Source organism: Pteronotus mesoamericanus, unplaced genomic scaffold, assembly GCF_021234165.1.
Source record: "Pteronotus mesoamericanus isolate MK-2021 breed Mesoamerican mustached bat unplaced genomic scaffold, CSHL_Meso_final contig_657, whole genome shotgun sequence".
In the NCBI taxonomy this organism is placed as follows: domain Eukaryota; kingdom Metazoa; phylum Chordata; class Mammalia; order Chiroptera; family Mormoopidae; genus Pteronotus; species Pteronotus mesoamericanus.
This window is the reverse complement of record NW_026555229.1, coordinates 2501569-2523021: the sequence shown is the minus strand read 5'-3', so window position 1 is coordinate 2523021 and position 21453 is coordinate 2501569. Positions and strand designations below refer to the sequence as shown.

Sequence of the window (21453 nt, the reverse complement as noted above, 5' to 3'; positions counted from 1 at the left end):
CTGGGTATGAGAGGTGGCTGGGCATGGGGAGGGGGCCAAGGCATACCTGGCACCACAGCCCACAGCTGCCTCATTGTCCCTGGGGGAGGGGCTGGGCTGCTGCTGCTGTTGCTGCTACTAACCCAAGGCTGAGAGCATTCTTTCCTGTTGATTCATCACAGAGAACGCTTTGGACCCACTTGGGGGCAGGATAGGGGTGCTGGGGGGGAACATCTAAAACATGGGCAGCCAGGGGAGGATGGTGGTCCTCTGTCAGCCAAGTCAGTGTGTCACCTAGGGATCAGAAAGGTCCACCTTACCATCCTAGCTCTAATCCGTCTCTGTCTGTGGTGGTGTCTGTTTACACATCTGCCTCCCACACCAGACTGGGAAGGCCCCTCCCACCCACTCACTCCTGCAGTGTCTAGCACTCCAGTACTCTGTCTAGCATGTAGGAGAAAATCAATAAAGTTTTGCTGAATGAATGAGCCTTTGGAATGACACTCAGGCAGGTAACGGGAGAGGGGGAAACCAGACTGTACTGATTTGAGCCTAGGGAGGAAGATGGGAGGTTAGAACTCTCCATTTTACAGACAGGGGCACTAAGGCACTGGGATGGACCAGGACTCTGGAAAAGAATTTGGAGGCAAGAGACTGGCACCTGGGTGCTCAACTAAGCTGATGGGACTGTGCCCTTTTAGCCTTTTCTACTTTCATCTCTTTTCATAGCCTCCCCCCAACCCACCCTCCACACACGCCCGCCCCCATGGGCCTGTCAAGGGCCATGGCTGCCTCATTCCACTCTATAAACGATAGTAGTGGAGGATTTAAGTTCTGGTGACTTGGGGAGCAAGTCGTGTCTCTTGGGACTCAGAGTTCTCAACTGTACAATGGGCAGAACAGAGGCCTCAAGCCCATGAATTTTGAGGGACCAGGGCAACAGAGGGGACCACCTGTTACCCCAAAGAGAGCACACTTGCACCACACTATCTGGATCATTTGAATGGAGCCCCCAACTCCTGTCCACATCCCCATAAGGGAGTCTGCTTTGTCCTAAATAACCAAGTACCCTAGGACTGACTGGCATTTCATGGGAACCCACTGGCACCTTTCTGAGACCCACTGAATGTAATCTCCATGTCAACTTTGGGTGTGAGCCTATCACCTGCTTTGTCAGAGGAGGAAAGTGCGCCTGCCTCGGACAGGGGCTCACAAGGCCAGAGTCGCACTCAGCAGATGTAGCTGGCTGGCGCTGAGCCACTATCCTTTCGCTGGAACTCAAACCCTCCCACCATCCCTCCTGCTGCAGCGTGCCAGTCTCCTCCACGGAAGACAGTTCTCCTTCCCCTCTGACCCCCGCAACTTAACGACCCCGGGATTTCCCAGGCCCATGGGGCCGCGGACACAGCCTCTGCGGGCTGGCACCCAGCCAGCCTGGCCGGCCTCCCGGCTAGGGGCGCAGGGCGGAGGGGCCGCAGGGCGGGGCACCGGCCTCCTCCAGGGCCGCCGGGGGCGGGGCCTGCAGGGCCTCCTCCACGCCCTGCTGGGTGGGGGGCGCCGGCGGCCCAGCGGGATAAAAGGGCCCCAGGCGCCCTAGGAGGCCCGTTAACGCTGCTTCGCTGCAGCTCCCGCCCAGCCCCGGACCATCCCGTGCTCCAGCTGGTGAGCCCCCGCCTGGCCCTGGCTCTGGCCTTGGGTCTGTTCTGTAGCTGTCCTGTAAGTCTGTCTACTTCCGTCTCTCTGTGGGTTTGCAAGCCTCTGAGGGTTCCTGAAGTCTGGGCGCTGGGAGGGATGTGAATCCCATGGACAGTTAACCAGCTCCCAGTTGCTTACCAGCTTGCTTCTAATAGAAGTCACTAAGTTGAGAAGCTTGGTCCCAGGACTGCCCTGGCCTTGGGGTGCCTGCGTGTCTTGTTTGTGAGTGTGTGAATGTAACCATTTCTCTGCCTTCTCACCCAGGGAGGAGGCAGGGGAAGGTGCGCGGCAGGTTCAAATGTCACTCCTGTGACTTGGGGGACAAAGAAGCAGGGCAGAGCCAGGCTCTCCAACAAACAAGAGCAGAGCTGATTAGGGAAGGGGAGAGGAGAAAGGGCAGGGCAGGCAAAGGATGGAGGGTGGGCTGAGGGCTTCAACTCCAAGTCCTATGCCTGGACAGGTAGAGCTCAGCGACCTTTGGCTGGCACTACTTCAGGTCACCATAATTGGTGATCCCAGGGAGAGTATCAGGGCTCAGAGGAGACGCCCCACCCCATTCTCAAAGAGGTAGAGAAGGAACTTCGAGTGATCCAGAGGCTGTTCCTCACCAGGACAACATCCTCAATGCTCCCTCCTAACACCTTTGGGCATTTCTAGTCCTCCCTAGTGGGGCCAGTAGCAGCACCTGGAGCAGGTACCTCTCTGCTTCTAGCTGGCAGGGCCCTGGATCTGTCATTTGGTTGTACTGAGTACTGGCACCTACCCCAGTCCCCACACACCATAGCTGGTCATAAATCAACCAGCAACAGGGTGGAATTTCATTCATTTCCCTGCCTCCCTTCCTTCCTCCCCACTCCTCCTCCAAACTCCATCTCTCATGGCCGAGAGCCTGGCTTTTGGAGTCAGTCTGCCTGGGTTTGAATCCTGGCTGTGCAAATTACTTAGCATCTCTGGGCTTCATCTTCTCATCTGTAAAGCGGAGATAAGTATTCAATACATATTTTTACATTATGTAATAATAATTATTAACTCCCATCCCCATCCTTCCCCTCACCCTGTCTCGTTTAAGTGGGAAAACAGCTGCCACTTTGAGGCTGTTTCCTTCTCAAAGGGAGGGGGGTCCTCAGCCTGGTCCTTTTTTCTGTATTCCGCACTGGGGGACCTGCTATGGGTAGACACTGTACAGACTGGTTATGGAGATAGGAAGCAAACAGGCCAAGTGCTAGGAAGGTTTAATGGAACGGTAGCCTTTGAGCTGGGTATTGGAGAAATTTAACAATCTGAAATGGAGGGAAAGGATGCTCCAAGTGAGAGCAAAGGCTTGGCAGCTGGGAACTTGAAGGATATGTTGGGGAATGTGAGGCGACAAGTTTGGTGTGAGCAAAAAGCTGTAGAGGTACCGTGGGCAGGAAGGCTCAGAAGAGGAGTTCCCCCTGTACCCGACTCTCAGTCCCCCTACTGCCCACCCACCTCCTGGGCAGCTTTCATGGAAAGGAGCTGCTCTGACATAGCACTCAGGGTCCTGCAGCAGAAGCCCACCCCTGCCTCCAGGGAGGCCCCTTGGAGGGGAGGAGCCAGTTGGTCCAGGACTGTCCACAGCTTCTAAGACCTCCATGATGCTGTGGGACATCAGCCACCGCCACACAGGCAGAGCTGCCCAACCTATTCCACAGTCCATCAGAGCATGTCAGCATGTCTTAGATAGGGGGACCCCCTAGGGCCACCCCCTCTCAGAGAGAGGAAAGCACCTAACTCAAGTCACATAACAATTTGGTGGCATAGTGACAAGCATCCTGACTCCTTGAGACAGGGAGCAGGGTACACTCTCAGTCCAGGCCCAAGGGAACCACTGGGTCATAACAGCAGGAGAAACCTGAGCCCAACCCTTCCTGTCCTCTCTTGTCATCTGTGGAAGGTCTCTACGCACAGTGACTTTGGTTTGGCTCAGTCCCTAGCTATCTCCCTCCTCCTTAGGGGTGCTGGAGGAGGGAATGGGGACATCCCAAGCAGTGGAGAATACTCTGCTCATGGTGACAGCTAGCTGGGGGCCCCATGGGGAGTAAAAATAACAGTGTTCAAGTCTGGAAAGAAAGTACAGGAGGGGTCAAGGCAGGAGAAGGCTTCAGTGCTGAGAAAGGGGAAGAGGCAACACAGGGCTTCAGGAAGTGGAGGAGAACCTAGGGCTCAGAGGTAAAAGAGGCAAAGCTGAAGAATGCCACAAAGAGGGGTACCAAGAACTAGCTGTTGTGTTCCGATGTGGCTTCCATTCCTTCTTTATCCAAAGAGGAGCTGGAACCAACCTAGACCAATGGTTCTATAGTATGTTAGAGCTGCTGTTACTAATAGTAACTGTCACTTGAGAGCTAGCTTTTCTAAGGGTTTAAGGTGTATGCATTCATTTAACCTTCAAGAATCCTATGAGGTAGGTGCTTTTATTATCCACATTTTACAGAGGAAACTGTGGCACTGAGAAATTAAATCACTTGCCTAAGACCACCCAGAAACAAATTGGCAGAGGTGGATTATAAATCCAGGCAGTCTGACTCCCCATCTGTACGCTTAAGTGCTGTGCTATGTCACCTCAAATCCATGCAACCACGGGTGTTTACTGGGTGCCACCTACATACCTAGTTCTATTCTGGGCAATAGGGGCACAACACAAAGTCCCTGTTTCAGTGGAACTTCATTCCTGAGCCCATCCAGTTCACTTCTAGGAGTCCACTCTACCCAGTCCTGGGCTGGCCAAAGCAGAAGGATTGGCAGCTGAAGGCAGCGGGGCCAGGCTTAGAAAGGAATGAGTGATTCTCAGCCAAACACCAACCTGTAGGGAAAGGAGTGGCAGGGGGCCCCCTGAGAACATGGTTTCTTATGATGCAAGCACTGAACAGGCAGCCAAGAACCCAACTTTCTCCATCCACTGCTCCAGGCAGCCTCAGCTGAGCCTGACAATGGAGGAACTGCGGCATTGTTGGCTACAGACACTCTGACAGCTCTAATCAGCTATAACTTGCTCTTCTATGCTCCATCCCAACCCTGGTCCCAGGACCAGGGAAGCTACTATATGAGAGAGGATCAACCCCGAACCTCATCCCTTTTAAGGACTCAAGGAGCATCTGATTACAGCCTCCTGAAGACAGCAGCCCTCTCTCTGGTGGATGATCACTGCCTAAAACGCTCCCATGGCCACTCACTTCCTACAGGATGAAGGACAAACTCTTCATGGTGCACAAGGCCTTTGAGCATCTGGCCCCAGACTGACCCTCCACTTATGTCCCCTCCTGGTCTTGCACAAACTTACGTCTTCTCCTCTTTCCTTCTTTACCCATTCTCTTCTCTCTTCCTGGAATGCTGAGTTTTCCCATCTGGCAAGGCCCAGATTATGTGTCTCTTGCCTGAAAGCCTTCCCTAATTCTTCTTCTCTGGGCTTCATGCGGGCAGGGAGTAGTGTTTACCATCCTCATGTCTGTGTCCCAGCATCTGGCCTAATTGGCCTGAAGCAGGTATTCCACAAATGTTTGTTGAATCAATGTACAAATCACACACCTAGATGGCCATAGAGCTAGGGCTTGAGGATATCGTAGACTATCCCAGCTGAAGGAGATATTAGACAATACCGGGTAGGGCAAAAGTAGGTTTATAGTTGTGAGTACATGAAACAGAGTTTATTCTTGTATTATTATTTATTATTTATTAATTATTGTATTATTTTTCCATACCAATAATTGTAAACCTACTTTTGCCCCAGCCTTTATTTGGTTCAACTACCTCACTTTCAAAATAAAGAATTAGAGCCTAGAGAGTTTAGGAGACTTGCCCAAGCCACACAGCAAATGAGTGGTAGAGGCCTATACTTCCCTCAAATAACCCTTTCCACCCCAGCATTCCATATGCCTTCTATAGTGAGGGTGGCCAGGGTGCTGGGAACATCACAAGAAGGATGAGGGCAGTTCCACTGGGGTAGATATTTCTGGCCCTGAGGGCACTCCTGGGGGCTCCCCATGACTCAAAGTATAGGTCACCTCTTCTATTTATATATAACACTGTATCAAGAATAGCTGTTTACTGAGCACTTATCATGTGGTAGGCTTGTACTATGTACTTTACATACAGCATTTTATTTAACACTCACAACAACACTGCAAGACAGGAATTATCCCCACTTTGTAGGTAAAGAGATTGAGACTCAGTAAGGGTAACCTTAAACTTCCTCAAGTTCACATGGCAACGAATAGTAGATCTGAACCAAACTGACTAACCTTAGAGTCCAGACTCAATGCCAGCACCCCCCCACCCCAAAACACACACACTTGGAGGGACCCTGCCATGCTTTGTCTCTGCCAGAAAAAGAGGCCTGAGGTCAGGGATAGAGGTGGTAATCACTGTCATGTTTACTCATTCCCCAGGTGGCCTTGGCCTCAGCTGCCCTTGAAGTCACCATGATGTGGTCCCCACCAGACACTTTCTCCCTGCTCCTGCTGTTCCTGCTGCTGGGCCAGGTCCCTCTCTGCAAGTTACAGTCACTGGGCACCATGAAGATACGGTTGGTGGGCCCAGGAAGCAGGCCAGAGGAGGGCCGCCTGGAGGTGCTGCACCAGGGCCAGTGGGGCACTGTGTGTGATGACAGCTTCGCTCTCCAGGAGGCCACAGTAGCCTGCCGCCAGCTGGGCTTTGAGACTGCTCTGACCTGGGCCCACAGTGCCAAGTATGGCCCAGGGGAGGGTGAGTGACTGGTGCCATCAAGCAAAATGACAAGGAAATGGTCGAGGGCTTCTTTCAGGAGCTAGGCTCATTGAGATTCCAACAGAACACATCAGACTCCCACCTGTCCTTTAATACCCAGCTCAAATGACCTCCTCCATGAGGCATTTCCCGAGTGCCTCAGCTGTCAATGACCCCTGCTCCAACTATTCCATTTGTTCTTGCAATAAGGCTACCACTATTACCATTATGACAACCAAATACTCAACTAACTTCCTTGAACACAGTGACTGGCACAGAGTGGGTGTTTAGCAAATGTTGAATGAATAAATAGATGGATGAATGGGAGAACAGGTTGGTCTAATTACTAGATCTACTTGTCATTTTTTAAAAACAGACTCTACAGGACCTGATGCCAAGAGGAGACAGTAAGCAGGGTTGTAGATATCAAGATCCCAGGAGAACCAACTCCTCTCTTCTCTTCATCCCACTTTCTGCTTAGGACTTAAGAGGAAAGTTGATAACTGTGAGGTCTCATCCAGAAGGCAAAGCCCATGACCTGCCTTTCTATGTTTTTCCCTGAGCATCACCTCCCCCTCCCCCTCAGGACCCATTTGGCTGGACAATGTGCGCTGTTTGGGCACAGAAAGCTCCTTGGACCAGTGCATGTCTAATGGCTGGGGTGTCAGTGACTGCAGCCACTCAGAGGACGTCGGGGTGGTGTGTCACCCCCAGCGCCAGCGTGGCTATCTTACTGAGAGAGTCTCCAATGCCCTCGGGCCCCAGGTGAGGAGGCTTTTAAGGCCCTGGCCTGAGTTAAGTGTTGGGTCAGGGGACAGAGAGCCTCCTGGGTGATGAACCTGGAGATGGAAGCAAGAAAGAGACTGAGCGTGGGCTGAGGTGTGTCCCTGGGCTCTGACTCCTATTGGTGGCCTAGAGCAGGTGCATGGACAGAGGACCCCAGCTTGAGGCAGGGCAGGCCAGGAAAGCAGAGGCTGGGCCTGCTGGGAATCACTGAAGTTGCTCCCCATGAGGGAGGCAGCAGAGGGGCAAGGGGCTGTCTCACCCACAAGGCCAGCCATAATTGCTGCCTCTTCCCGGCACAAACAACCCCAAGCTAAAAACAGCCCAAGCCAAACAACAGGAGCAGGCAGGGCAAGTCCTGGCTCCTACCGTCCACGAGGACTGCTGGCCCTGGCCCACTAAGTGCTGTAGGCCAGGATGGGAGCTCAACATGGTCTAAGTCACCCCAGGGCTAGGGTGGGGGGTTGTGTGGGCCAAAGGACCTGTTGGCAATCTCAAACAGCTGGTATTTGACCATTTTCAGCACCCCTTCTATAGCTAGTGGAAGCCAGGGAGGGTACAGATCTGCCTGGCTCTCTCTAATTGAGGAAAGGGTCCTAAACAAACCAAGGTTCTGCCTTGTGCTCACCACATAGCCTTGGGTAAATGCCTCCCCATTTGGGCCTGTCTCCTGACCTGTCCAATAAGGGAGCTGTGTGGGGTGATCTCCAAGTACTCAGAGCCCCAGCTCTCCCACATGAAGACCTGCAGTGGGCTCAGCAGGAGCAGGAATCCCAGGGCCCACAGTGACCATGCACCCTGCAGGGCCGGCGGCTGGAGGAGGTGCGGCTCAAGCCCATCCTTGCCAGTGCGAAGCGGCAGAGCCCAGTGACCGAAGGAGCTGTGGAGGTGAGGTACGACGGCCACTGGCGGCAAGTGTGTGACCAGGGCTGGACCAGGAACAACAGCAGGGTGGTGTGCGGGATGCTGGGTTTCCCCAGCGAGGCCCCTGTCGACAGCCACTACTACAGGTAGGGGGGCAGCTGGGTAGAGGGCACTGGGGTGGGGGGCTCATGGGGCAGTGGCTGTGTGTGTGCATGTGTGAGTGTATGTGTGTGACACATGTGGGAACTTGCAGAGGTGAGATTGGTAGGGTTGGGTGTCCATGGCAGGTCATTCAGTGGGCGTTGGGACTGGGAGGGATACAGGCCCAAATGAGCAATGTTCCTAAATTACCTGGGTTATGCATCCCCTAGAATAATTAAGAATGTGAGCGTGAACGTTGAGACCTTGGGAGATGCCTAGAAATTGTCAGAAACTAACTGATAAAAAGAGTTGGCTATAGTACAGAATACTCCCCATAGAAAATAATAACAACTGAATGTAAAATTGTGTCCCTGATTTAAAAAGCAGGCTTTACTGAAGATACCTACAGTGCTGCCAACAAAAATAGACAACCTGAGTCTGGTCTCACCTCTGCCAGCACCTAGCTATAGGGCCTCAATAGGGTACTTGAGCCTCAACTACCCAACCTCTAAGGAATAAGGAATTATCTCAGCTTTGCCCTAGTGGATTTCCTCAACTCCGATCCAAGCCAGGCCTCAGTTGGGTTGTGTGTAATCAAGGTGTCGGGTAGGGCAGCATTTGGAAGAGAAGACATAAAGCATTCTGTCAAAAATGTGACAGGACTGTCGCAAGATTGCATCAGCCTGTCAAGGATAGCCAGGCACAGCTCTACCAGCTCTGTGTCCGTGAAGACTGTGTGTTTCTCATCAAGGGAGAAACTTTCTGCAGTACATCTGAGTCATCATCTACCCTTGCCCACCCTAGTCAGTTTTAGTCGCTCTGTCCTGTGTCTCTGACTTAGATGACCCTGGTCCTGAAGACCAGCCACTTCATTCTACTCTTGAGGGTTATGGGCATGGAGGTCCTGGACTCCCCAGCCCTGGAATTGCACATCTGAGCCTGGCTGACTCTCTTACCACCCATGAGGAAGGCAACCCTGATTATAGCCTCTGGGTGGGCAGCTGCCACCAGCAAGGCTTTCAACTTGCACCTGTCCCCAGAGGACCTCTCCCCCTGGGTCCCTTCTTTCAAGGTGCTTCCTAAAGGTGCCCCTTCATCTGGAATGGGGAGAGGGCAAGCTGGGGGCTGCCTGTCCCAGGGACAGGCCAGGGCAACAGAGATCCCACTTTGGGATTAGTCAAGGGAGCTTGCTAGGTACTGCTTTCCTTCCCTATAAAATGGAGATCATTGTTATCTGTGAGGTGGTCACCCTCTCAGGGCTGCTGGGAAGCTCAGTACTGAAATAGGATCTGTGAACTAGTTTACAAACTGTGAAGTCCGGTGCAAACTCAAGGACAACTGTGAGGAGCCAGGGTGACTGGGTAGGACTTCTGCACCCACTCCACACCCCACCTCTTTTCTCCCACCCAGGAAAGTCTGGGATTTGAAGATGAAGGATCCTAAGTCTAGGTGAGGAGTGTACCCTTGGGGAAGGATGTGAAGGGATCCTTTGGGCTGATGGGTCTCCCTCCCCACCCCTTTCCTCCCCTCCCTCCCCCTTCATTCATCTCCCCACCCGCACCTCCTTCCCAACTCCCCAGTGCCTTGGCTTTCCTGAGTCTTGAGCTTCCCTCAACCCCTCCCCCACCCGCAGTCTCCCCTGTCTTCCAGGCTGAAGAGCCTGACCCAAAAGAATTCCTTCTGGATCCACCGGGTCAACTGCCTGGGGACAGAGCCCCACATAGCCAGCTGCCAGGTGCAGGTGGCGCCAGCACGTGGCAAACTACAGCCGGCCTGCCTGGGTGGCATGCACACTGTGGTCAGCTGTGTGGCAGGGCCCCGCTTCCACCCTTCTAAGGCCAAGCCTGGGCGCAAGGAGTCCAGGGCAGAGGTAGGCTCTCTGGTGTCTGTACCCTGGCAGGGAGGCACAGCCTCCCTCTCCGCAGAACCCTGCCTTTTGGGGAAAGACTGATGGGGAAGAGCTCCAGGACAGGCAGGAGAGGAGGTACAGTGGCCCCTATCAAGAAGGTGTCAGTGCAACTGGGAGGAGAGAGGCACGCACAGAATGGTAGAATCTTGAATTTATTTAAAAGGGACCATTTATAACCCAACCATAAATGGAAAGCTGACATCACCTTCTATGAATAGAAGGTAACCGTAAAAACAGTAATTACATTGGAGCTATATCCCGTATTGAACCAGAGCCTGGCCCTTTGTTATAAAAAGCAATGAGCAAGTGCTGGTGAGGTGTTACAGAGAGGGCAGCACCCCATGTCTCCTGGATGTAATAGGGAGGAGTGGAAGAGAATACAGTGGCAATAAGTTTTCCTATTATGTGAGTCAGTTTAATTAATACCATGTCCCTGCATGTCTAAAACTGCTTCACATATCCCTTTGGGAAGAACTGATCTAGTTTAACCCCCAAGGACAAAGAGGAAGCAGAGGCTTGGCAAGAGGAAGGGACTCGCCTGGTGACCAGGCAGTAGTGTTGTGAAGCACAGTCTTTCATTAGAGCTGGATGTTGCTTTACTATCATATTGTTGTGGCTCTTTGTCACTGAAGAAGGGGAGGTTGAGAAAAACAGCTTATTCTAGGTAATAGTTATGGGTAAGAGTCAGAGTCAGTGTCTCTGCCCAGCTGGAAGGTGCCTGGCCCGTCCTCTCACAGTGGCTCAGCCCCTGTCCCCGCTCCTTGGCCCTCCCTGAAGCTGGTTCTTGCCCAGCAGGAGCCAAGGGTGCGCCTCCGCTCGGGGGCCCAGGTGGGCGAGGGCCGAGTGGAAGTGCTCATGAACCGCCAGTGGGGTACAGTCTGTGATCATGGGTGGAACCTCATCTCTGCCAGCGTTGTGTGTCGTCAGCTTGGCTTTGGCTCTGCTCGAGAGGCCCTCTTTGGGGCCCAGATGGGCCAAGGTGAGTGAAGAGGCCTGATGTGCCACTGTTCCATCCCTTGGTGGAAATTCTCCCCCATTGTGGAGGGGAAACCACAGCTATGGGACTACAGAGATGGAGCCTCACATGGCATTTCTCTCCCTCCCTCTCTAGGCCTGGGGCTCATCCACCTAAGTGAGGTGCGCTGCAAGGGATATGAGCGGACCCTCAGTGAATGCCCCTTCCGGGAAGGCTCCCCTAATGGCTGTCGACACGAGAATGATGCTGCTGTCAGGTGCAATGTCCCAAACATGGGCTTCCAGAATCAGGTGAGCTCAGGTCTGGGCATGGCCTCAGGCTAGGGACTGGGAAGGCCCTGGGATGGCCCCCGGGACACAGCATGGAGCCAGTGGGAGGGGTTCATGGGAGGCAGCTAGTGCTTTGCTCTGAGCCCCAGCTGGAGCCAGCCTGGAAAGCCACTCCTCTCCTGAATCACCCCTGGCCTGGTCCACAGCCCCTCAGGGCAATGAGAGCTCTTCAGGTGGATGGTTCTCCTATTACACCTTCTCAGGATCCCTGTAAAGTTGAGAAAGAAGATGCTTAGGGCAGAGGGCCACAGGGCTGTCAGCTGGAGAGTGGCACTAGAGAGGCTGCAAGGGGTGATCAGAGCTCAAGTGTCATGCTAATGTGGGCTGCGGGCAAGTCTCTGGTGTCTCTGATCTTGGTTTTCTCTTCTGTAAAATGGGGTTAATTGACTCAGAGTCACTGTGAATGGGACAGTTGATAGGAAATCCTTTGCAATTGACAAGGCGTCATTAATGGTAGGATTTCAGGCAGAAGGAGGGCAAGTACTGGAATAGGAGCCCTGGGAACAGGCACTTTGAGTCAGATTTGTGGAGCACGTAGGGATATTAGAGACTATCTGGTAAAGTGTCCTCATGTTACATAGAAGGAGGCAGACCAGAGAAGGGGAGTGTCAAGTCAGGGCCTCACAGTGAGCTGGCCTGGGAATCCTGAGCTCCCCCCTCCTAAGACCGCCCTATTCCTCACACATCTCTGACCATTGCAGGTGCGCTTGGCTGGTGGGCGCAACCCTGAGGAGGGTGTGGTGGAGGTACAGGTGGAGGTGAACGGGGTCCGACGTTGGGGGGCCGTGTGCAGTGACCACTGGGGGCTCACCGAAGCCATGGTGACCTGCCGACAGCTCGGCCTGGGTTTTGCCAACCATGCTATCAAGGTAGGTCTCTGTCTTGCTTTAAAATTTCCTGTGATAAAGCTGCTAACCATTCATTCACTCATTCATTCATGTATTCAACAATTAATTACTCAGTGGAACTGGGCCAATATAATGCTGGGTGCTGAGCATACTGTGGTGAATGAAGACATAGTTCCTGCCTCACAGAACAGTCAGTCAAGGGAGGGAGGCAGCCATTAATACAACATTTACACAACAGGCACATGATTGTGTCTACAGGAAAGACTAATAGAAGCTAAGCAAATTAGGTGGGGGAGGAATAAACAGCCCATGCAAAAACCTATGACCAGAGAAAGCTCAACTCAGTAGAGGAAATCAGAGACCAGAGGTGGAGTGTGGCTATCAAGGGTGTGAAGTGTCAAGGTGCAGGAGGCAGGGGCAAAACCTTAAAGCCTACAGTGCATATTTTTAAGATTTCTTCCCTGTCCTTTGCAAACAGTTGCGGTGGGGACTAAAGTGAATACAGGGAAACACACTCAGGAAATACAGTGTTGCAGGAGCTCAGGTGGAAAATGACGCTGGCTAGGACCAGGCAAGTGGCAGTCCTGGTAGAAATAAGTGGATAGAGTCAAATACAGTCAAAGATGTCAAGGAAGCAAAATCAAGAGACTTTGGGCATGACTGCAATGGACAAACCTCTTCAACTGCATCCTTGCTGGCCTACTGGGCAATGCTGGGCACACCTTACCTGGAGAACCAGGGCCAACCTGGAGCACAACCGACCATATGGGGTTGGGAAACAGGAGAGGCCGCCTGGGTGGGCAGGAAGGGACCCTCCTCTTCAAATAGCTGAGGGCTGCCATGTGGGAGAGGGATGGGAGCAGAGCCACATGGGATGGTGGAAACCACAGGCAGTGTATTTTTGCCTCAATACATGGAAGAAATGGCTACTATCAGAGGACTCTAAAGTGGTGGAATCCTCTGACTCCAAAGATACCTCTCAACCCTGACTGGGTGATGCTGGCTGTTTTCTCAGGACACCTGGTACTGGCAGGGGACAGCAGGGGCTGGAGAAGTGGTGATGAGTGGGGTGCGCTGCTCAGGCACAGAGCTGGCCCTGCAGCAGTGTCAAAGGCATGGGCCAGTGCACTGCTCCCATGGCACGGGGCGATTCTCAGCTGGAGTCTCCTGCACAGACAGTGAGTAACGGGAGGACCCATGGGACAGTGGGGCAGGCAGGCATGGGCTCCCCCAAAAGCAAGCCTACAGCTCCCTCCCTCAGGAAGGGCTCTGAGGGCTGATCCCAGATCAAGGATAGCAGGGTGGGGGAGTAGTAAGAGGGCTGGATTTGGAACAACAGCCCTGCCATTTACCAGCTGTGTGTGGCTAAGTCACAGCTCACACAGGGATACAAAACCTGTCCTGCCCATCTCATGGAGTTATTGTGAGAATTGAAACAGAGAATATGTGACAATATAAGGATATACAACAGTATTTTTCAATTTTCACATCATGACCTATAGTTAAAAAATAAAAGAAACAGAATAGAAAACAACAGAATGAGTTATATTAGTAAAAGTAATTTTTTTTCTTGGAATTATGGAGATGTGTACTAGGTCATGACATGAGATATATTTCTCACTGTTGATTGTAGTGAGGAAAGAGTTGGAAAACTGTTACAGAGGATACATAAATGTGAGGACACAAGGTCCTAAGGCTTCCTGTGTATTCTTCTGAACTGTGGAATTTAACCAAAACGTTTTAGGCCAAGATCATTTTCAGGCATCGGTCTGTCCCATACACCAATTCCTAGGGCAGTAGCATCTTTCTGACATCTGCCAACCAGGTCTGTACTAAGATAACTACGTCTACCCAGTCCAAAGGCTATAGGCTGGCACCAACCCAAGTGGCCCTTGGACCTTTTCCCCAAACAAGTGTCAATGCCAAGACATCCTTAACCTCTGCCAGTGAGCTTTAGGGCTTTCTCTGTCCAGCATACCTTGGAAGAACTCTGGGCCTTATGGCACACTCTGCCCTTCAGGGTGATGGGACATTGGAGTGGGCCTACACCAAGGCCCACAGCACATTGGGTGCCTACTCCCCACTCACTCCCCTTCCTGGGATCAAGTACCCCTCTCTGTCCTGCCCAGAATGGCAGCTCTGCTCCTGAACGCATTTGAGGCTTCACAACAGCTTAGAACAACTGACGTGCTGCCTCTGTGGCCATCCCTATTTGTTCCCTGTGATTTTTCTCATTTCTTTCCTTTACTCTCTCTTCTTCTCATTCTCTGTGAAAGCTCTCTTTCTTTCCTTTGGGAACTCTAGGGTTTGTCAGTGGGCAAATCCTGGCTCTCTCCAAAATATACCACAGGAATTTCAAGAGCATGTTTAGTGACAGTACAGGCATTATATAGCAAACCAGCCATATCCCCACCCCCACCCTCAGTGCCCATCCAATAAACCATAGTTAGCGCATAGGCTCACCTGTGTGATGCCTCTGCCAAAAACCTGAATTGGAACCCTGTTTTTACATAGACAAGCACTGAGAGAAGGCAAATTTTCTCTCTTCACGTGGCAACAGCTGTGGGATCTCCACATGTCTGTACTATCACATGTGAGGGATAGCAATGGTAGAGACATGTGGCTTCGAGGAAGGGTAAGAGAAACACTGTGACAGGAAGGGAATGGCAGAAGCACTGAGCAATTTATCAACCTTTGCACCTCCACTATACCCTCTGTGGCCCAGGTGCTCCAGACCTCGTGATGAACGCCCAACTAGTGCAGGAGACTGCCTACTTGGAGGACCGCCCACTCAGCCTGCTCTACTGTGCCCACGAAGAGAACTGCCTCTCCCAGTCTGCTGACCACATGGACTGGCCCTATGGACACCGGCGCCTATTGCGCTTTTCCTCACAGATCCACAACCTGGGCCGGGCTGACTTCCGTCCCAAGACAGGACGCCACAGCTGGATTTGGCACCAGTGCCACAGGTTAGTGCCCATCCATACCATCGCTCTACAGGGTCAAAATGCAGAGTCCAGAGGCCAGACCAGTCCGATTTTTGCCTGGCCTCAAGTATACTTTCCTGGGAGGGGTGTGTACTCAGGAGGCAATGGGGAATCCCAGTAACACCGGCTTGCCCTCTCCATTGCTCTTTCATTGACCCTGGATGTACCCATGCTGATGGTGCTCATGAGGTCCATTTCCCAGAATAACATCCAACAGAGCAGTTAATGCCAGCCGAATTAGTCTCTGTTGGAACAATACTGGATTTTTCTGTTGAACCTTAGGCTTTGTCTTTAGATAACACTTTCAGGATGCTGGCTCTGCAGGAAAAGCTTGCTGGTTTCTGCAGCTTCAAAAGCAAGGTCCCCAAAGAAGAGCGTGAACACTGGTACTAAAAGGAGACACTGAGCATTCTTTCCTATCAGTACTCCCCAGCCCAAACAGAAGGAGAGACAATGCCTATGACAAACACAAAATATAAAAGTGGTGGTTTTTCTTTAGGACACAGCTGTGGGTGGGGAAAGCTGAGAGGAATGGGCAGTGACTCTGGGACTTGGCCTTGCTGAGATAATAAGCACCCTTCCCTATAGCATGAACAGAGTTGTCATTAGAACTGAATTGGAAACAATGGTAGCAATTTCCCACGCTGACAGAGAGCAGAGTAAGGACCCTCCTCAGCAGCTCAGCTTCTAGGCTGGCCCCTAGAAGTGCCCCTTTCTTCCACCTCCTGTTTAGGCCCTGAATCCAGGCACCAGCCTGCTGGAGGCTACCAGGACAGAGCCTTCACTTCTCACCTGAGTTAAGACCCTAGGTGATAGGGCAGCTGTGCCTTGCTGCTGCGTAGGGGAGCCAGGAAGTAGGCCACAGGTCACTAATCTTGGGTTTGGAAGAAGGGCACTGCCCTGCTGTTATAACATTCTCCTCTGAGTAATGATGGGGCCTAGTGCCTCAATCTTCCCTGCCAACTTCTCCAGTGAGGACCCTCTCTTGTTGCCACCAGACTGACAGCCCTGCCTCTTCCGCAGGCACTATCACAGCATTGAGGTCTTCACTCACTATGACCTGCTCACTCTCAATGGCTCCAAGGTAGCTGAAGGGCACAAGGCCAGTTTCTGTCTAGAGGACACAAGTTGCCCCACAGGTATGTCGTTTCCTGTCAGCATATGCTTCCCATGTTATATTCCTCACCCTTTGGGGTCAGGTTCCTCTCTACCCTGCTCAATAAACCTTGGCACCTGAAGACTCTGGCTTGGCAACTGACAGCACTCAGGGCAATGCAAAAAGACCAATTTCTTACCTGCTGAGATCTTAGGTAGAAGGCCTCTAAATACTTCCTCTACATTCCCAACACACTTTGAACGTTTTAAAACACTTAACACTTCTATATTTCGGATAATAGTTGCAGATCTGTCTCTCTCTGCTAAATTCTTTGAGGGCATAGACTGTCTGGTTCCAATTTGCACACCCACAGTTCCTACTACTTAGGAATGGCATAGTAAACTCTGGTTCCTCAGAGGGTTAGATGGGTGGATGGACAGACAAATGTATTAGCACAAAAGAGCTGGAGTCTTCCAGTCACTTTTCCTAGGCCAACAAGGATTTCCACTAGAACAGGGGTGCCCAACCTGCAGTCTGTGGGCCGCATGCAGCCCAGGATGGCTGTGAATGTGACCCAACACAAAATCATAAATTTACTTAAAACATTGTGAGATTTTTTTGTGATTATATATCCCAATATATTTAATGTGTCGCCCAAGACAACTCTTCTCCTTCCAGTGTGGCACTGAGATGCCAAAAGGTTGGACACCCCTGTGAGCATCCAAAGAAATAATCTCTGTTACAGACAGGTTTTGTTACAGCTGGATTCATGGTTAGTAGGAATTTTGGCTCTGATACTGAGGGAGGTTATTTATTGTATTTTGCCATGTATAATGCGCACCCAAGGTTTTTGTGCACATTTTACATGGAATTATATATCCATGATGTATGTATTGTTGTTACATACATCATACCCACGTGTAACATGCATCCATATTTTTCCCTCAAAAATTTGGGCAAAAAGTACACATTGTACATGACAAAATACAGTAACTGAACCTCAGGTCCCTAATCTGACTGTACCTAAGATCTGATTGGTAAGGCTGATGAGAGGAATAAATGATCAAGTACGTGAAAGACCTAGCAGAGTTCTTGGTCCAGAATACCTAAACCAGTGCCTCAATAACTCAGTACTCTTCCTTATAGGACTGCAGCGGCGCTATGCATGTGCCAACTTTGGAGAGCAGGGAGTGACTGTTGGCTGCTGGGACACCTACCGGCATGACATTGATTGCCAGTGGGTGGATATCACAGATGTGGGCCCCGGGAACTATATTTTTCAGGTAAGGGGGCTTACAGGGAATCTCCACAGACTCCATTTCCTCCCAATGTTCCAAAAACTTCCCTGAGGTCAAATGAGGGAAGAGTATAAGGTCAGGGTCTCCAATAGGTCTGGCACTTGAAGGAACAATGTATACAATAGGGGAAAGAATACTGAATCAGGATCCAGAGAACCTGGGTTTGATTCCTGATTGAATGGGCAGTAGGTAGTCAGAGCTTCTCAGCCCCCATCTCTAGAATAGGGACATCAATGCCTACCTCCCGGGGTGATTATAAGGATCAGTGAAGCAAAGAATAGAAACATGCTTTGTAGGACTACACAAAATGTAAAGGTTACAGTCACTATCAACTCACTCAGAAGTCAAATCACCTGTTTTCAGTTGTCCCCTCCTCTTGCTCCAGGTCATTGTGAACCCCAAATATGAGGTGGCTGAGTCAGACTTCTCCAACAACATGATGCAATGCCGCTGCAAGTATGATGGGCACCGGGTCTGGCTGCACAACTGTCACACAGGTAACTGCAAGCCACTATTGGACTAGCTCTATATGGGCTTGGGGAGCTGGAAGACTCTAAATATACACCTGTGTGACTTGAAGGTGTGTGTAAAGGATAGGTGTAACATCTTCCCAGTAAAATTTCCAGAACAAACTGATCAGACTATTAAGCCTCACCCAAGAGCTGCCACTTCTATATCTTTTTGTCCTTAAGGCTGTTTGGATTGTAAATTATTTCCCATTGTTCCTAGTTTCCTGTTACTTCAAGCCATGTCAGGATTTCCCTTGTCCAGTCTGTTATTTTCTCCTTCCCTTTCATATGATCTTTCTTAGTTGCCTTCATTTTGAGCTGACTGTCTCATAGGCAGAAGTATAAGTACCCCAGATTTGTGTTGCTGTCTCCAGCTGTTATTACTGCTTGCAGGAAGGGGTCCATAGAGAACAGGGCTCAGGACACTTGTGGGAGTGGCAGCATCAGGCAACAGAGGCAGCAATGATCCAGTGGGGGCAGAGTAAGGAGGTGGTTGCTCTACTTGTCTATAAAGAAAGGTAGCAATTCCTCCATCTTTAAGTTTAAAAACATTTGTATTTGCTGTGGGCTATGTGTGTTCACATCCACACTTGGGTGTATATAGGGAGGGACAGACCTGTTTATTCAGTCAACATTAAGACCTACTTCTGTGTTGAACAGAGCCAGGCAGTGGGAACAGAAACAGGAGTTGCACAACTCACTGTCTAGTAGAGTAAGCAGGCATGCAAATGGATAACCCCAATACTACTAAGTACGCCAAATGGGATGAACTAAATCCTGAGCAAGCAGAGACAGAAAGCAATCATCCAAAGGAAGTGCTATCTGAGCTGGATTTCAAAGGAGACCAAGAGAAAGGAGAAGGAGAAAGACCATAGGATTTGACTTCAAAAGGCTTTACTGGATTCCAAATTCAATTCCAACCTCTTCCTAGCTGTAATACAATGAGGAAATCTCAACCTCAAAATTTTTCTCTTACTGCACTTGAAATCCACTAAGGTTGTCTGCAGAGGAGGTTATGATGGTTCTTGCTAAGAGGATAGATTCTATCCTGTGGTCCTCTGGGAACCACTGATAAATTACAGTCAAGGGAGCAAAAACATGAAATTTATGTTTCGAAAGATAACTTTGGCACAGATGGGAGACAATAAGAAGAGGCAGAAGAAAAAAATCTAAGGTTAGAAATTTGTGTGACTGAGTATATTTCGCTGTCATGCAATGAGACAGGAATATGAGAGGAATCAGGAATTGAAATCTGAGGCTGTGCATAAGGAGACAGCAGACCCTCCATAACGATGGCAGGAGGCTGCAAGGAATCCAGGACAGTGAGGAGGGAAAGAAAAACAATGCAGTCCTGACCTGTCAGGGTCTTTGCAGAAAAGAAACAGCACACTTAGATGAGAGTTTGAGTTATTTAATAAAGACTATTTATAGAGATGCAAGTGAGATTAAGGAAATAAGAGGTGTTGAAACAACCAGGGATAAGCAAGAGTGGGAAACTGTTTTCACCTTTAGACTTAAAGGGGCAGAGGGTGTCCTGGAACCAGATGAAAGCTAGAGCTGTAGAGGAGGGAGAGCCTGGCCTGGGGTTAGAGTAGACCATCAATGCCAGAACAGAATACCCCAACCTCTCTCTCCTTCCACCATCTAATTTCTTGCTGTTGCTTCCCACTGACCTAAGTTAACCAGAAACCATAGGATGAAGGAGCCAGCATGATGCAATCTAGGGCACAGTTCAGTTCTCCAGGGCACAAAGAGGACAAATCAGGGCAGAGAATGATTCTGGAGGGGGCAGAGGAGAGTACCTAATAAGCCTATTCTGTTTCCACCTAATAGCCCTATTCTGTTTCCACCAAATAGCCTATTCTTCCTGATGCCCCTGAAACTACACACCAGTCAGGATCCGTGCCCATGGCTGACCCTATGTAAAGAAGCTCAGCAGAGTGTCTCTCTTTTTTTTTTTTTTTTGGTGAAGTTGTCAGGGAAGGGATGAGATTGGTAGGATTGGCTACTTACCTGCTTTCTTTTTGCCATAGGGGATTCATACAGAGCCAATGCAGAGCTCTCCATGGAGCAGGAGCAGCGTCTCAGGAACAACCTCATCTGAAGCCATCACTGCACTCCCAGCTGCTGCCCACACATCAGATACCTCAGCGTACTGGAGCCATGCCCTTTACAGAACCCTAACTCAGAGGGAAAGGGGCCAGTGCCAAGGGGCATCAAGAACTGCTCAGGAAGCCTTCTGATGGCAAGATCACCAAACCAGGATGGTACTGCTCCCTTGGGATGGCTCTAGGCCTGTCCTCTAAGGGCCTTTGGTCTATGGACTATGACCTCCGGGCTTTGTTCAGCTAAGCTCTTCTCCCTCAGGAGACCCAATCTTTCTTGGATTTTGCCCCAGAGTTTCTGGTTCAGGAACAATCAGTTCCTTAGGGATGAATGGCCCAGCCCACCATCTAAAGGGTGCTTTGCAAAGGCCCTGGAGGAGTAAAAGACAGGACCCATACACAGAAGGTGGAATTAGCCTTGTGCAAGATCGAAGCAACACAACTTGTGTCAAAGTCACAACTGGCATAGAAGTTTGTGAATTCATTCCCTTGCTTGATCTGCCCTCATTTAAAATTCACCTGTCATATTCTTTATCTGTTCAGTAGTGCCCTTACCTTAATCCTACTGTACACATGGGTGTTTCTAATATCCCTGGAAGCTTAGGCCTCAGGCATCCCTTTATATCTCCTGGTGGGCCAATGCCACCAATTACTGAGTGTCTGAGAGGGGGCAACTTTGCAGAAGTGGCCAGATAGGGCCTTTCTGCAGAGCAGCAAGAGAAGGTCAAGCAGACAGACTGCTGGGTAATATAGACCACAGCCCCTAACAAGGCCTCTCCCCGCTAACGTGCCATATACCTGGCAGGCCCTAAGATATCCCCTCAAAATCACTGTGCATCTCAGGACTGGCCTAAATTTCAGGTCTCAACCAAGTTACTGAAGTGAACTTTGCATTGAATGAATTTTTGCAATGGAAAGAACATTGGTCAAGCAAGCCACGTATCTCTGTAGGAACAAGACGACAGGTCTGATAGAGTGGGGGACAGTAAACTGTAGGGGAATATTTAATTTTGTTAAGGACTAAACCTAGGAAAGGCCACCATCCCTTCTTGATGCGACTGTGATATGCTTTTGCTCAGGCAGTATGAAATCCCATGATCTTCTTGGACATGATTCCTAATCTTTTTTTCACTTAGACACACTTAAGAAATGATCCTTACAGGTCTGTCACCGAATACCAATAAAGGTTGCTCACTATGGACTGAAAAAGACAAG

The 21453-nt window shown here is 50.5% G+C and overlaps 1 protein-coding gene across 1 annotated transcript; it reads left to right on the top strand.

Moving 5' to 3' along the window:
* The first annotated feature begins 1676 nt into the window (after window positions 1-1676).
* LOXL4 (lysyl oxidase like 4) lies at window positions 1677-20306 on the top strand. Its single transcript, XM_054581716.1, has 15 exons — window positions 1677-1695; window positions 6078-6393; window positions 6980-7158; window positions 7981-8186; window positions 9592-9630; window positions 9832-10051; window positions 10886-11069; window positions 11202-11356; window positions 12097-12264; window positions 13259-13421; window positions 14969-15212; window positions 16254-16369; window positions 17473-17609; window positions 18010-18121; window positions 20167-20306. The coding sequence occupies exons 2-15, from the start codon at window positions 6111-6113 to the stop codon at window positions 20235-20237; spliced, it is 2277 nt and encodes a 758-aa protein (XP_054437691.1). The 5' UTR covers window positions 1677-1695; window positions 6078-6110; the 3' UTR covers window positions 20238-20306.
* Window positions 20307-21453: the final 1147 nt, after the last annotated feature.

What these genes read in the sequence shown, in the direction of transcription:
- LOXL4 (XM_054581716.1), top strand. Translation starts at nt 6,111, where the DNA reads ATGATGTGGTCCCCACCAGACACTTTCTCCCTGCTCCTGCTGTTCCTG. An exon ending in ATTTGGCACCAGTGCCACAG is followed by an intron (nt 15,213 to 16,253) that starts GTTAGTGCCCAT and finishes CCTCTTCCGCAG; the next exon opens with GCACTATCACAGCATTGAGG. An exon ending in CCGGGAACTATATTTTTCAG is followed by an intron (nt 17,610 to 18,009) that starts GTAAGGGGGCTT and finishes CTCTTGCTCCAG; the next exon opens with GTCATTGTGAACCCCAAATA.